This window comes from Nannospalax galili, unplaced genomic scaffold, assembly GCF_000622305.1.
Source record: "Nannospalax galili isolate Female #2095 unplaced genomic scaffold, S.galili_v1.0 scaffold102, whole genome shotgun sequence".
Taxonomy (NCBI): domain Eukaryota; kingdom Metazoa; phylum Chordata; class Mammalia; order Rodentia; family Spalacidae; genus Nannospalax; species Nannospalax galili.
The window spans coordinates 4,283,048-4,296,362 of NW_008351958.1; the positions used below are offsets into that span (position 1 = coordinate 4,283,048).

At 38.9% G+C, this 13,315-nt stretch overlaps 1 protein-coding gene across 2 annotated transcripts in view; it reads right to left on the minus strand.

The window, feature by feature from the left end:
• Ube2w (ubiquitin conjugating enzyme E2 W) overlaps positions 1–13,315 on the minus strand; it is an 84,252-nt gene that overhangs the window by 40,262 nt on the left and 30,675 nt on the right. For both annotated transcript variants that reach the window (XM_017802152.2, XM_008848895.2), the window contains exon 2: positions 5,796–5,887. In XM_017802152.2, coding sequence (XP_017657641.1) covers positions 5,796–5,887 — 92 coding nt within the window. The remainder of the gene's footprint in view (positions 1–5,795; positions 5,888–13,315) is intronic.

Genomic DNA, 13,315 nt, shown 5'->3' on the forward strand with positions numbered 1-13,315 from the left:
AGAACCCTGGACTGACCTCTTGGCTGAGAATCCCCAGTGCTTCCTGATCCTTTGCTGCCAGAACAACCCAATTCCTCCCAGTAGTCTCCAGGGGCCCTTGGGGGGTCTATCCCGCCACCACGTCCCTCTGTATCCCTGGGTGGCACAGTCACCAGCTTCCTGAGACCAGCATCTTTCCTGGGCCCTGCTCCCAGGCCAGCAGCCCCCAAATTCCTGAGGCCAGAATCTTTCCTGGAGGGATCCAGACCTTAGGAGAAAAGCTGAGACCATCTGATCCTCATCTGACTTGGGCCTCTACAAGAACTCCTAAAGACAAAAGCAATTTGGCCACTCCAATATAAAATCAAAACGCAGAACCTGAACCCTAGACCAACCAGCTTTTGGTGCACAAGAAGTAAAACACAAAGGCACATAAAGTTTACAAAAAGAAGCAGACCTAAACTCAACAAAGGAAGGCTTCAGTCTCTCACAAGAATCACAAACTACAAAGAAATTCATATATCAAAGTCACAGAGAAAAAATAACATGAAAATCCAAAATAATATATCCCAAACAAGTACCAATAGTCCTCTAGAGGAGTACAATGACAACCTGCTAGAGATAACATAGGACATGGAACTCAAAAGAACAATTATAAACATGATAAAAGAATTTAGTGAAGTGGGGCTGGACAGATGGCTCAGCGGTTAAAATCACTGACTGCTCTTGCAAAGGACCTGGGTTCGATTCCTAACACCTACATGGAGGAGACAAATCATTCTTAACTCCAGTTCCAGGGGAATCTGAAGCCCTCTTCTGACCTCCACAGCATTACATGACACGGGTGCACTCACATACATACAGGCAACACACTCATACACATAAAATAAAAATAAATATTAAAAAAAAAGAATTCAGTGAATTTAAAGAACACATAAAGAAATCAAGGAACTGAAAGAAGATAGGGATAAACTTCTGAATGAATTCAGAAAAGAGTTAGAAACATTGAAGAATACTCAGGTGGAAATGAAGAAGGAAGTGTAACATTCAGTAAGCCAAATAGAAATGACAGGAGAAAGCCTCGCCAACAGGATGAATGAAATGGAAAACAGAATGTCAAGACTAGAAGATAAAGGGGACGAATTAGACCACTCAAGCAAAGATTATGAAAAATTTAAGAAAACACAAGAATGGAATATGCAGGAATTGTGTGACACCATAAAAAGACCTAACTTAGGAATCATAGGCATACAGGAAGGCAAAGAATCTCAAGATAATGGTATGGACCCGATCTTCAACAGAATTGCAGAAGAAAATTTCCCAAAATTAAAGAAAGATATGCCTATACAAATACAAGAAGCATATAGAACACCAAACAGACAGGACCAGAAGAGAAACTCTCCACAGCACATCATAGTAAAAACACTAAACGTACAGAACAAAGAGACAATACTGAAAGCTGCAAAAGAGAAACAAGAAGTCACATATAAAGGAAAACCCATTATGATTACAGCTGACTTTCCAGTGCAAACTATGAAAGCCAGAAGAGCCTGGACCAAAGTATTCCCAGTTCTAAATGACCACACATACCAACACGTATTACTTTACCCAGCCAAAATGTCTATTATAATCAAAGGGGAAAGAAAAATCTTCCATGACATAAATAGGCTGAAGGAATTCTCGTCCACAAAACCAGCCCTACAGAGAGTTCTGGGAGCAATACAAAGAGCTGAAGAAAGGAATGACTATACCCAAGGGGTTGCAGAAAGAAACTTAATGAAGATATAACTGTGGAAATGCACAGCTATACCAAGAATGTGAACAGAAATAAAAATGACAGGATTCAATACACATCTTTCATTAATAACTTTAAAATATCAATGGACTGAACTCTCCAGTCAAAAGACAGAAACTACTTGAATGGATTAAGAAACAAAACACATCTTTTTGTTGTTTCCAAGAAACTCATCTCACTTTCAAGGACAGGCACTACCTTAAGATGAAAGTATGGAAAAAAATATATACCAAGCAAATGGTACTAAGAAAAAGGCAGATGCTGCAATTCTAGTACCTGAAAAAATAGATTTTAAACTGAAATTAATCAGATAAGATATAAAGGGCCACTTCATTCTGATCAAAGGAACAATAAAATATCCAAGAAGATATTACAATCATGAACATATATTCACCAAACTCTGGTGCACCCAACTTCATAGAAAAAGTAAGTACTACAAGACTTTAAGACCCAGATTAACCCCAACTCATTAATAGTAGGGGACTTCAATACCCCATTGTCTCCATTAGATAGATCAACAGGACAAAGAATTAATAGAGAGACATCTGAATTAAACGATACCATCAAATGGACCTAACAGATATCTACTGAATATTCCACCCAAGCACCAAAGAATATACTTTCTATTCAGCACCCTATTGAACCTTCTCCAAAATCAACCATATACTGGGGCACAAAACAAACCTCAACAAATACAAAAAGATTGTAATAATTCCATGCATTCTATCAGATCACAATGCAAAAAAGCTTAACAATCAACACTGGAAGAAACCCTAGTAACTACATGAACACATGGAAATTAAATAACACACTTGTGAATGATTAATGGGTCAAATTAAGAAAGAAAGAAAATTAAGAAAGAAATAAAAGTATTCCTGGAACTAAATGAAAAGGACAATACAACACAACAAAACCTCTAGGACACCCTGAAAGCCGTCCTTAGAGGTAAGTTTATAGCTCTAAGTGCCTACATTAAGAAATCGGAAAGAACACAAATGACTTGCAACTCAAGACAGCTGAAAAGCAACAACAAATGAAACCCAAACCCAGCAGACAAGAAGAAATAACAAAAATCAGGGCAGAAATTAATGACATAGAAACAAAGAAAACAATACAAAGAATCAACGAATCAAAGAGCTGGTCCTTTGAAAAGATAAACGAGATTGACAGACCCCTAGCCTAGTTAACCAAAAGAAAGAAAGAGCTCGTCCAAATCAACAAAATAAGAGATGAAACGGGAAACATCACAACAGACACCAGAGAGATCCAGAACGTTATAAGGGAATACTTTAAAAACCTATATGCTACTACATTTGAAAACCTAAAAGAAAAGGACGGGTATTTGAAAGCATGGGAATGACCAAAACTAAACCAAGGAGATTAACAGCTTAAACAGACCTGTAACACATAAGGAAATTGAAACAGTAATACAAAACCTCCCAACTAAAAAAAGCCCAGGACCAGATGGAAAACTAAACCAAGGAGATTAACAGCTTAAACAGACCTGTAACACATAAGGAAATTGAAACAGTAATACAAAACCTCCTGACTACAAGCAGCCTAGGACCAGATGGATTTACAGCAGAATTCTACCAGACATTTAAAGAAGATCTACATCCAATACTACTTAATTTATTCAAATAGATAGAAATGGAAGGAGAACTTCCAAATTCCATCAATGAAGCCAGCACCACTCTAATACCAAAGCCAGGTAAGGATACAACAAAAAAATGAAAACTATAGACCCATATCCTTAATGAATAGATGCAAAAATTCTCAGCAAAATACTTGCAAACCGCATACAGACACACATCAAAAAGATCATCCATCATAATCAAGTCAGCTTTATTCCAGAGATGCAGGGATGGTTCAACATATGTAAGTCAATAAACATCATAAATCATATAAATGAGATCAAAGACAAGACTCACATGGTCATCTCAATAGATGCAGAGAAGGCCTTTGACAAAATTCAACAGGCATTTATGTTCAGTGTCCTAGAGGGTATTATACTTTAGAGAATATACCTCAACATAATTAAAGCTATATACAACAAACCCACAGCTAACATCATTCTAAATGGAGAAAAACTGGAAGCATTCTCATTGAAATCAGGAACTAGACAAGGCTGTCCACTATCTCCACTTCTCCTTAACATACTGCTTGAAACTCTTGCAAGAGCAATAAGAGAAGGAAATTAAAGGCATAGCAATTGGAAAAGAAGAGATCAAATTATCCCTTTTTGCAGATGATATATTATATCTAAGAGATGCCAAAAATTCCACCAACCTACTGACTAATTATACATACAACCAGATCAAGGAATATAATATATGTCGAGGCAAGGTTTATCTGAGAATGTTTGGTCTTTGACAAGCTTTATCTACATGGTACACGGTAATTAACAGTACTATACTGGTGGAACTAACCCTCTTAGATGTTTAACAGCCATACTTTGAGGCCTATACTAATTTGGTCAGAGGGACATAAAGGACAGCTTTTGCTCCTTGCCGTCCTAGGTTGACTAAGTTCCAGTGGACTATGAGCATCTCTCAAAATGTCCTGTAACTGCGGTGAGCCACCTGTCCTCTTGAACAAGGAGGCTATGGAGACCCCACCAAATGGACTTGAACCAGTCTACAATCTAGAGGAGGGTCAACATAGAGGAAACATTTCCTCCATGCTTCCAAGCAAAGCCAGCCATGGTCGAGGAAGATGTTTGACTTATCTTCACATAGATGGAACTGGTAAAAGAAAGGAGCCAGGGGCTCCTCCCAAGCCCATGTGAACTCTGAGGAACAGATCCTCAAACAGTCTAAAGAGTCAAAATAAATTGGTTTATCTGGCCAACTGTATGGTCTTAAACACCCAAAAGGGACATATAACCAAAGATTAAAGGGATCAATATAATTTTTTAAGAGTCCAAGGCTATGTAACAATTAACAATGGCAGATAGGAGATACCTTCCTTTGAGTTGTTGGCCAGGGTGGCCCAAGAGACTCCCAGACAGTAACCCAGCACAGAACTAGGAAAATGAACAGTAGACCCCAATCTTATCTAAAGGAATATTGACAACTGACTGCTGCTAGATGAGGAACAGCTGATCTTCCTAAAACAAGGCACTCTAGATAGGCTGACTAGATTCAGTGGATGGACAAGCACTGGGGAATGGCTGTGCTGCCAACAACAAAGTGGACAGTAACAGGGATGACAGAGTATGTGGGCTCCAGTGGGGGTTCGGGGGAGGCTATGGGAGGGTGCCATTTGGAAAGTGGGTATATAGATGAGTAAGATTTTGGGGGATGTTCTGTATGAACACACATACAAGAATCAACAAATAAAAAAAATGAGTTATATTTGAGGAAGAAGCATAAAAATTTACTTCATGTTAATTAGTAGAGGTGATAAACATCACCAATGAAATCTACCTGATGACTTTATACCCATACTCAGGTGCCAAGGATCTGAGTGTAACTGACTGTGACTAGTAATAATCAGGTACACAGAGATTAGAGACACATGTGCAAACATCTAAGTTAGTAGCAGTAAAAATGAGTCTTTCTGTAGGAAACAGTATATTTTAAAATGCAATGGAGATTTTTTTTAAAGGTTAAAACCGCATCCAATTTCATATCTTATAGGGTTTATACTGAGTTCAATATTGTATAACTATATTAATTCAACTATGAACCTAAAAATTTATAGCCACTTTTGAAAGAGATGTATCTTTGCTCTGGAAATTGTTATTGAGTATGTTAAAGCTGTAATGAAATGCTTCTTCTAATCATGTGGTTATTAAATAATTTTTAAAAAAGAAAGCTTTACAAATTATGTGACAATATGTATATAATGACAAAGTGACATTAAAGAAAACAATCATTTATACAAGTATACAGAATAATCTTTACACTGCAGTTACTACTGGTATAACTGCAATGAAATATAAACAGTATTTTAATGAGTATATATTTGAACATAATGATCACCAATATAAGCAAGAAGACCTTTAACAAATACTTACTGTGTAATTGAATTCTGAACACTCTTTTCATTTAAAGTCATCCCAGGAGGTGGGTCATTTTGCAAAGCCAACAATTCTTTCTGTAGTCGTTTCTAGAAAACATCATGAATAGTAATTTGTACTTTTTAACATCTTCATTTATACCATCTAAAATGAGTGACTAAGTTTCCTCCCAATGCTTGACCATCTTCATTTATACAAGTCACTTGTACCTCTTACATACATATATGCTTAATTCTCAAAATGCGGCTGCCCTACAATTCACAACCTAATGCCAAAATGTTTCCATTTTAACACTGCTGCTGTAAAGCAGTTATAAACATCACCTTCTTTGAAACTTCACAGCTATGTCACTGAGGTTATACAGCTTCAATGCTCTAGGTTAAAGGGCTTGCTGATCCCAGTGCTTCCTTTGCTGCTTTCTAATAAAATCCAGAGTAACTGGTAACTATGGAGACAGATAAGCTTTCCAGAAAAACTTGAAGGTAACCCTTTACACAGAAGCAGTCTGAAAATCAATTTAAATTCAACTTACAATCTAATGTCTATACTTAATTTTCTTACAGATGTTTGAACATGATCCTTTTAAAGGCTATTTCCACAAACATCTTTTTATTGTACATCATCAGAATACAACCTATCAGGCCTGGAGGCGTTTTGACTGACATACTAGATGTTCTAAACCAGCTTTCTATTTTGCTTTCATAAATATTTTTTAAATGTATTATGTGGGTGGAGGTCATAGAACAACTTGTGGGAGTCAATTCTCTCCTATCATGTGGGTCCCAGGGATCAAACTGAGATCTTTAGACTTGGTAACAAGTACCTTTACCCAGTGAGTGATCTCACTTTCCTGTATTATGCATTTTTTTATTTGTTAAGCTTTTTAAATTTTTTAAAAAATATTTTATTATTTTTATTTTATGTGTATGAGTGTATTGCCCATGTATGTGAGTGCACCCATGTCATGCAATGCTCCGGAGGTCAGAAGAGGGCCTCAGATTCCCCTGCAACTTGAGTTAAGGACGGTTAGTAGCCACCATGTGGGTGCTGGGAACCGAACCCAGGTCCTCTGCAAGAGCAGTCAGTGCTCTTAACCTCTGAGCCATCTCTCCAGGCCTATATGTACAACTTTTAATATTCACCTCTGCCCTTGTTATCATCAGTGGACATCCTTTTTAGTATATGATAAAGCAAAACAAAAACCACAGCGGGACTGAGGGTGTAGCTACTGGTAAGAGTGCTTGCTAGCATGGCTAGGGTTTAATTCCTAGCACCTCAAAAAACATAACCACTGTTATTAAAATTGTATGCAAGAGTATACAGAGTATATTTGTATATGTGGTGCATACATGTCACAGCACATGTATGGAGATCAGAGGCCAACTTGGAGGAGTCATTTCTCTTCTTCCAACATGTAGGTTCTGAGAACTGAATTCAGGTTGTCAGGCTCGGCAACAGGTATCTTACTGGCTGAGCCATTTCACTGACCCTATAAAAATTCTTAAATCCTAATTCTTGGAGTAAAAAGAAAAAGCATGTGTGCTGGATAGCTTTAGTGTCAACTTGACACACCTGGGTTGAGGGAGCCTCAATCTGGAAATTGCCTCTATTGGACTGGCCTGTGGCCATGTCTGAAGGGCATCTTCTTGATGAGTGATGTGGGAGGGCCCAGCCCACTGTGGGTGGTGCCACCCCTGGGCAGGTGGGCCTGTGTTGCATAAGAAAGCAGGCTGAGCAGGGGCCAAAGGAACAAGCCTGTAAGCAGTGTTCCTCCATGGCCTGTGCTCCAGCTCCTGCTTCCAGGTTCCTGCCCTGAGTTCCTACCTTGGGCTCCGTGATGAACTGTGACCTGGGAGATGTAAGACAAATAAACCCTTTCCTCCCCAAGTTGGTACTGGTCAGAGTGTTTTGTCACAGCAATGAAGAACAGACTAGGACAGCATGAGTATGTGTTTGTAACTCAAAAGAGTTCTCTGCTCTTAGTCTGGTGTGGTGGTATGTTCAATCCCAGAACTGAGGAGGCTGAGGTAGGATTACAAATCTGAAGTTAACCTGAGGGCGAGAGGGAAGGGAGCTGCCACCCTCACAGTATTATGAAATACTTTTAACAACGGATATTTCTTTCACAATGAAGTGCCTAGCAATAAAATAATTTTGTCTTATTTTAAAATCAAGGAAAACTCAAATTATACATACGAAGGTAACATTTTCTCTCTACTGAATTCTGAATACACTTCTATCAACCTTAACTACTAACAGGTTCTTAGTGAAACTTTTTCCTCTTACAGGAAGGGAAAGACTTCAACAAATAGAGGGTTTCATTTTTATTTTAAATAAACGCTTTCAAAAATCCAATAAGGGTGAAAAAGACGACGAAATGATTCCAGCTCCTATAGGAGCCCATAGCCTAGTACTGCACAGTCTGTTTGGTACACCCGGAATTCTCAACACTCGGTAACTGAAGTAGGAGGACTGTAAGTTTGAGTCCAACCTGGTCTACAAGACCCTATTTCAAAAGAGAGCCCATGGCCAATAAAGAATATAAACATGAAAATAATGTCTCCATGCCCAAAAGGTTTAGCAGAAAACTGTGGTTTACTGAAGCCAAAGGAAAAATATGGTATGTTTCAAGGACTAAGCAGACCTCTGTTTTCAGCATTATGGCAGAGTGAATACCCTGAAAAATTCTAGAAAGCAAAAAGTGAATGCAGGAATTCTAAAATAAAAGAATCCAGGCTGGATTTTACCCTGTTGACTTTGACTAAACCTGAGTATAATGTTTTTACAACAATGCATCCAATAATTAAGAAGAAAAATATAGCACTAAAGAAAACTTTAAATATTGACTGGTCTGTTTCAACAATTTTCAAAAACTTGCATGATACAAATCATATCCTTTGACCACAATGCATTAAGTTAAGAGATCAATAACAAAAAGAACTAGAGAAAACCATTTACAGCTAGAAAATTTAAAACACATGTAAAAGCCTATGAGGCAGATGGGCCTGTAATCATAGCTATTTGGGAGGCTAAGGAGAGAGACTCACCTGCGCCCAGATGTTCAAGACTAGCCTGGGCAACACAGTGAGACTCTATCTCATTCAAAACAAACAAAAACTCCAGAGGTGGAAACAACTCAATGATCAAATAAAAGGTTTCATAGTGGGAATGGCAAGATGGCTCAGTGGGTAAAGACCCTGGCCCTGCGCTTGATGATCTGAAACTGGTTCCCAGACGCACCTGGTAGAAAGACAGAATTGGCTACCAAAGGTTGTTACGTTCACCCACACACAGAAATGTAGTATTTAAAAAAAAAAAAAAAATCACAGTGGAGACAAGAACATGTTTAGAAACGAACTACCAAAATATTACCTATCAATGGCTTGGAGAAACAAGGCAGGGCAGGCACAAAGGGGAGACACACTTAAGGAATGCAGCTATGAGAGAACCTGACAAAATATGTTATAGCCTTAAATGTTTACTTCAGGGTGATGGTTCTTGAACTTCTGATATTAGTAAGCCCCCACAGTTTAAGCCCAGGGGGGTCTCATTCTATAGCCCACACTGCCCTGGAACTTGTGATCCTCCTGCTTCAACTTTCCAAATGCTTGGCTTAAATTTAGATGTGAGCTGCCCCATCCAGTTCAGTACCCTTTTATACTTAGTATTTTTCAACATTTCTCATTAAATTTTGTCAGCTTTGGGTTCACTCACAGGCCTTAAGAAATACAACTGGGGCTGGAGAGATGGCTCAGCGGTTAAGAACACTGACTGTTCTTGCAGAAGACCCGGGTTCGAATCCCAGCACCCACATGGCAGCTAACAACTGTCCGTAACTCCAGTTCCAGGGGACCCAACAGCCTCTTCTGTCCTCTGCCGGCACTGCACGACAGGGTGCCCTTACCTACATGCAGGCGCAACGCTCATACACACAAAATAAAAATAATAAAATATTAAAAAAAAAAAAAAAGAAATACAACTGATTAATGTGTCTGATTTATTAACCTGATCTATGATATTACTGTCTAAGTTGTATTCTTAATCAAGTTAAGGTCTTTTCTTTTCTTCTGGAGCTGAGGACCGAACCCAGGGCCTTGCGCTTGCTAGGTAAGCGCTCTACCACTGAGCTAAATCCCCAACCCCACGTTAAGGTTTTTTTTGTTTCGGTCTTTTTGAGACAGGGTCTCCTTGTAGCCCCAGCTGTCCTGGAACTCACTATGTAGACCAGGCTTGCCTTGAACTCACAGAGATCCATCTGCCTCTACCTCCTGAGTGCTGGGATTAACGGCGTGAGCCACAATGCCTGGCTCCAAGTTAAGGTTTTTAAAAAGATCAGCTGCAATTGTAGCATAGTTTCTGAAAATGTAAAGAACAAGGGCAGAGCCTATACTCAAAATTCTGAGAACCCCAAAGATACTTACTCCACACTCAAAGCTAAAACTAAAATTTAAAAATTCTAAATTAATTTAAAAAGAAAAATAGGTTGGGTGTGGTGGTATACATCTTTAATCCCAGCATTTAGGAGGCAGAGGTAGATAGATCTCTATGAGTTCCAGGCCAGCCTGGTCTACACAGGGAGTTCCAGGCCAGGCAGGGAGCCATAGGAGACCCCATCTCAAAAATAAAATAATAAAAATAAACCTACTAGACAATATGAAAAATATTTTATGAAAACAATTGTTTTTAATATAAAAATTGTAAGCAGATTAGTGTTATTTTGCATTTTTACAAATTTTCTTTAATGTCTAGCTCAAAAGACATCTGGACTCACAAAGATGCTTTGCTAGGTATCCAACCCACTTCATAAATTGTGATAACCAATGAAAATGGACAGACAGCAGTGAGAAGGCCAGACAGACATGCATACGTTTTTGGAAATGTGATCTGTGGCTGAATTAGAAAGCCTTAGTGTAGGGCACAGACACATAAAAACGAATGAAGGGCTAGAGAGATGTATCAGCGGTTAAGAGCACTCACTGGCTGCTCTTGCAAAGAACCAGGGTTCAGTTCCTAGCACATGGCAGCTAACAACTGTCCATAACTCCAGTTCCAGGGGATCTGATGCCCTCTACTGACCTCTACAGGCATTGCACGGCACAGGTACACTTAACATACATATAGGCAATACACTCATACACATAAAATACAATAAATAAATTAAATTAAATTTAAAAAAAAATACTTGGGAGGTAATGCATGCCTCAGTGCCTGCCTGTGTGGAGCTCATTGGATATCTTAAGTCAGTTCTCTCCTTCTACCATAGGGGTTCTAGAGACTGAAATCAGGTTGTCAGGCTTAGAGGCAAGTGCCTTTATCCACTGAGCCATTTCATGAGTCCCTTCTTCTAGTTTTTAGAAAAGGGGGTGTTGCTATGTAGTCCAGGCTGCCCTAGAAATCATAAGCTTCCTGCAGGCAAGATTATAGCTATGCACCACCATGCCTGTCTAGGGATCGATCATTCTTTCTTTTTCTTTTTTGTGATCATTTTTTTAATTGGGGGGGTGGGGAAGGGAGAGAGAGGGAGGGAGGGGGAGAGAGGGACGGGGGGGGGGGGAAGGGAGAGAGAGGGAGGGAGGGGGAGAGAGGGAGAGGGGGGAGAGAGAGAGAGAGAGAGAGGGTTTTAGCCAGATGTGGTAGCACATCTCTGTGATCCTAGCACTCAAAGAGATTGGAAGAGGAGGATGACAAGTTCCAGCCAGCCTGGGCTACATAGAGAAGATCCTGTCTAAAATGACAGAACAAATGATCCCTCTGACAGGTAGAACTCGGCTACTAAAAGTGCATTGAGACATGATTAGTGAACAACTGGAGGAACCAAAGGACTTAATTAGGATGCAGAAGAAATTAAATTTAGTGATGACTAGACATGAGGAGTGTTAAAAGAGAAAAAAGGGACCCTAGAATCAAGCTCCCTTCCCCGCCTCTCTCCTTAGCCCATCCCTCTCTCTGCCCCCACTTCTTGGCACAGTAGGGATGTGATGTGATCAATCACCTCATTCTACTGCCACCATGCCTTTCTGCCATGCTGGACCGTACCCTCAAACTGTCAGCCAAAAATATATCAATCCTTCCTAAAGTCGCTTTTGATAGGTTACTTTGTTACAGCAACAAGAAAAGCAGCAAATACATTTAGATTGTTATTAAAGGGTAGAATGCAAGGACAACAAAAAACTATTTGGAAAGTTTGAATAAAATAAATGTTAGGAATATTAAAATTCAGGTCAGAATTTTCAAAGGAAAGAGAAAGATGGAAGTAAAAAATAAAAGATGACTATCCTAAGAGCCTACTCTAACCATCTTTATGAGAAATCAAATAAAATCCTATTTTCTAAGCTTGTTTCAGCTTCATATGCTTTGAGGGAGTATTTAAAATAACTGATTTCTAGATGTTCTCCAAAGTTTACCAATGAAAACTTCCCTTTGAATTACAAAGTGCTTATATCTATGCATCTATATATGCAAATAATGTTAAGTGCCAACTTGTTTCCATATTTTTCCCAAATAACTCCAAGCAAACCAAAAAAGAAAAAAAGAAAACCACTCTGGCCCTGCAAACACTCTGATTTTTAAATCCCACAAAGAATACTTTCCCCATCTCAAAGATCCTCCCACTGTTCTCTTCTAGAAGTCAGCTTATGAATTTACGAGAATCTTATTCTCAACAATTTCTAACACTTCCCACTTTCCCATTCATAATAAGCCCTGGCCTCTGGCCGTGAACTAAGTCTTACCTAGATTTAAAACAATGTTATCCTTCATCTATTATGTCCCTCCAGTCCACCTTCCTTTTCCATCTCACTCCTTGAATACCCAACTGCCTCCTCTTCTTCTCTAATACATTCACTCACAAGGATTTCAATCCCTATACCCTTAAGATGCCGCCTGTCTGCACAACCTATTATAGTCTCATGTGTTGACCTACAAATCACTTATAATCTTTCATGAAGTAGCCTTTTCAAACCTGGCTCTGTTATCTGACATGGTGGCGTATACCTTTAATCCCAGCACTTGGGAGGCAGAGGCAGGCAGCTCTCTCTGAGTTTGAAGCCAGTCTGGTCTATGTATCGAGCTCCAGGTCAGCTAGTCACATGAGAGACTGTGTCTCAAAAAAACAACCAATCAACCAAACAAAACACCTGGCTCTCTATTTTTGCTATATTTAATGTGTTACTTGCTGACCTATCCTCCTTAGAGATGTGCATTTGAAGTATATTTCTACTGTTATTTTAGTGAACTGTAACTTTAAACTCACTACCACCAACTATTTCAATAGCTAGAAAAATATTGACTCTATTACTTAGTAGCACCAGTCTTGAAATTTTATCATGAAGAATGATGTAAAACTGGAGAAAGGAATATACTGATAAGTTATGGTTGCAAAAAAAATGAAAACAAAGGTAAATGGCTAATTAAGTATCAGCATATTTGAAACTCAACTCTCGATACCAAAAAGCAGTCTCTGGGGTTTACCTTTCCAGTTCTATGACTTTAAAAAAACATCTAAAAATTAAAAAAAA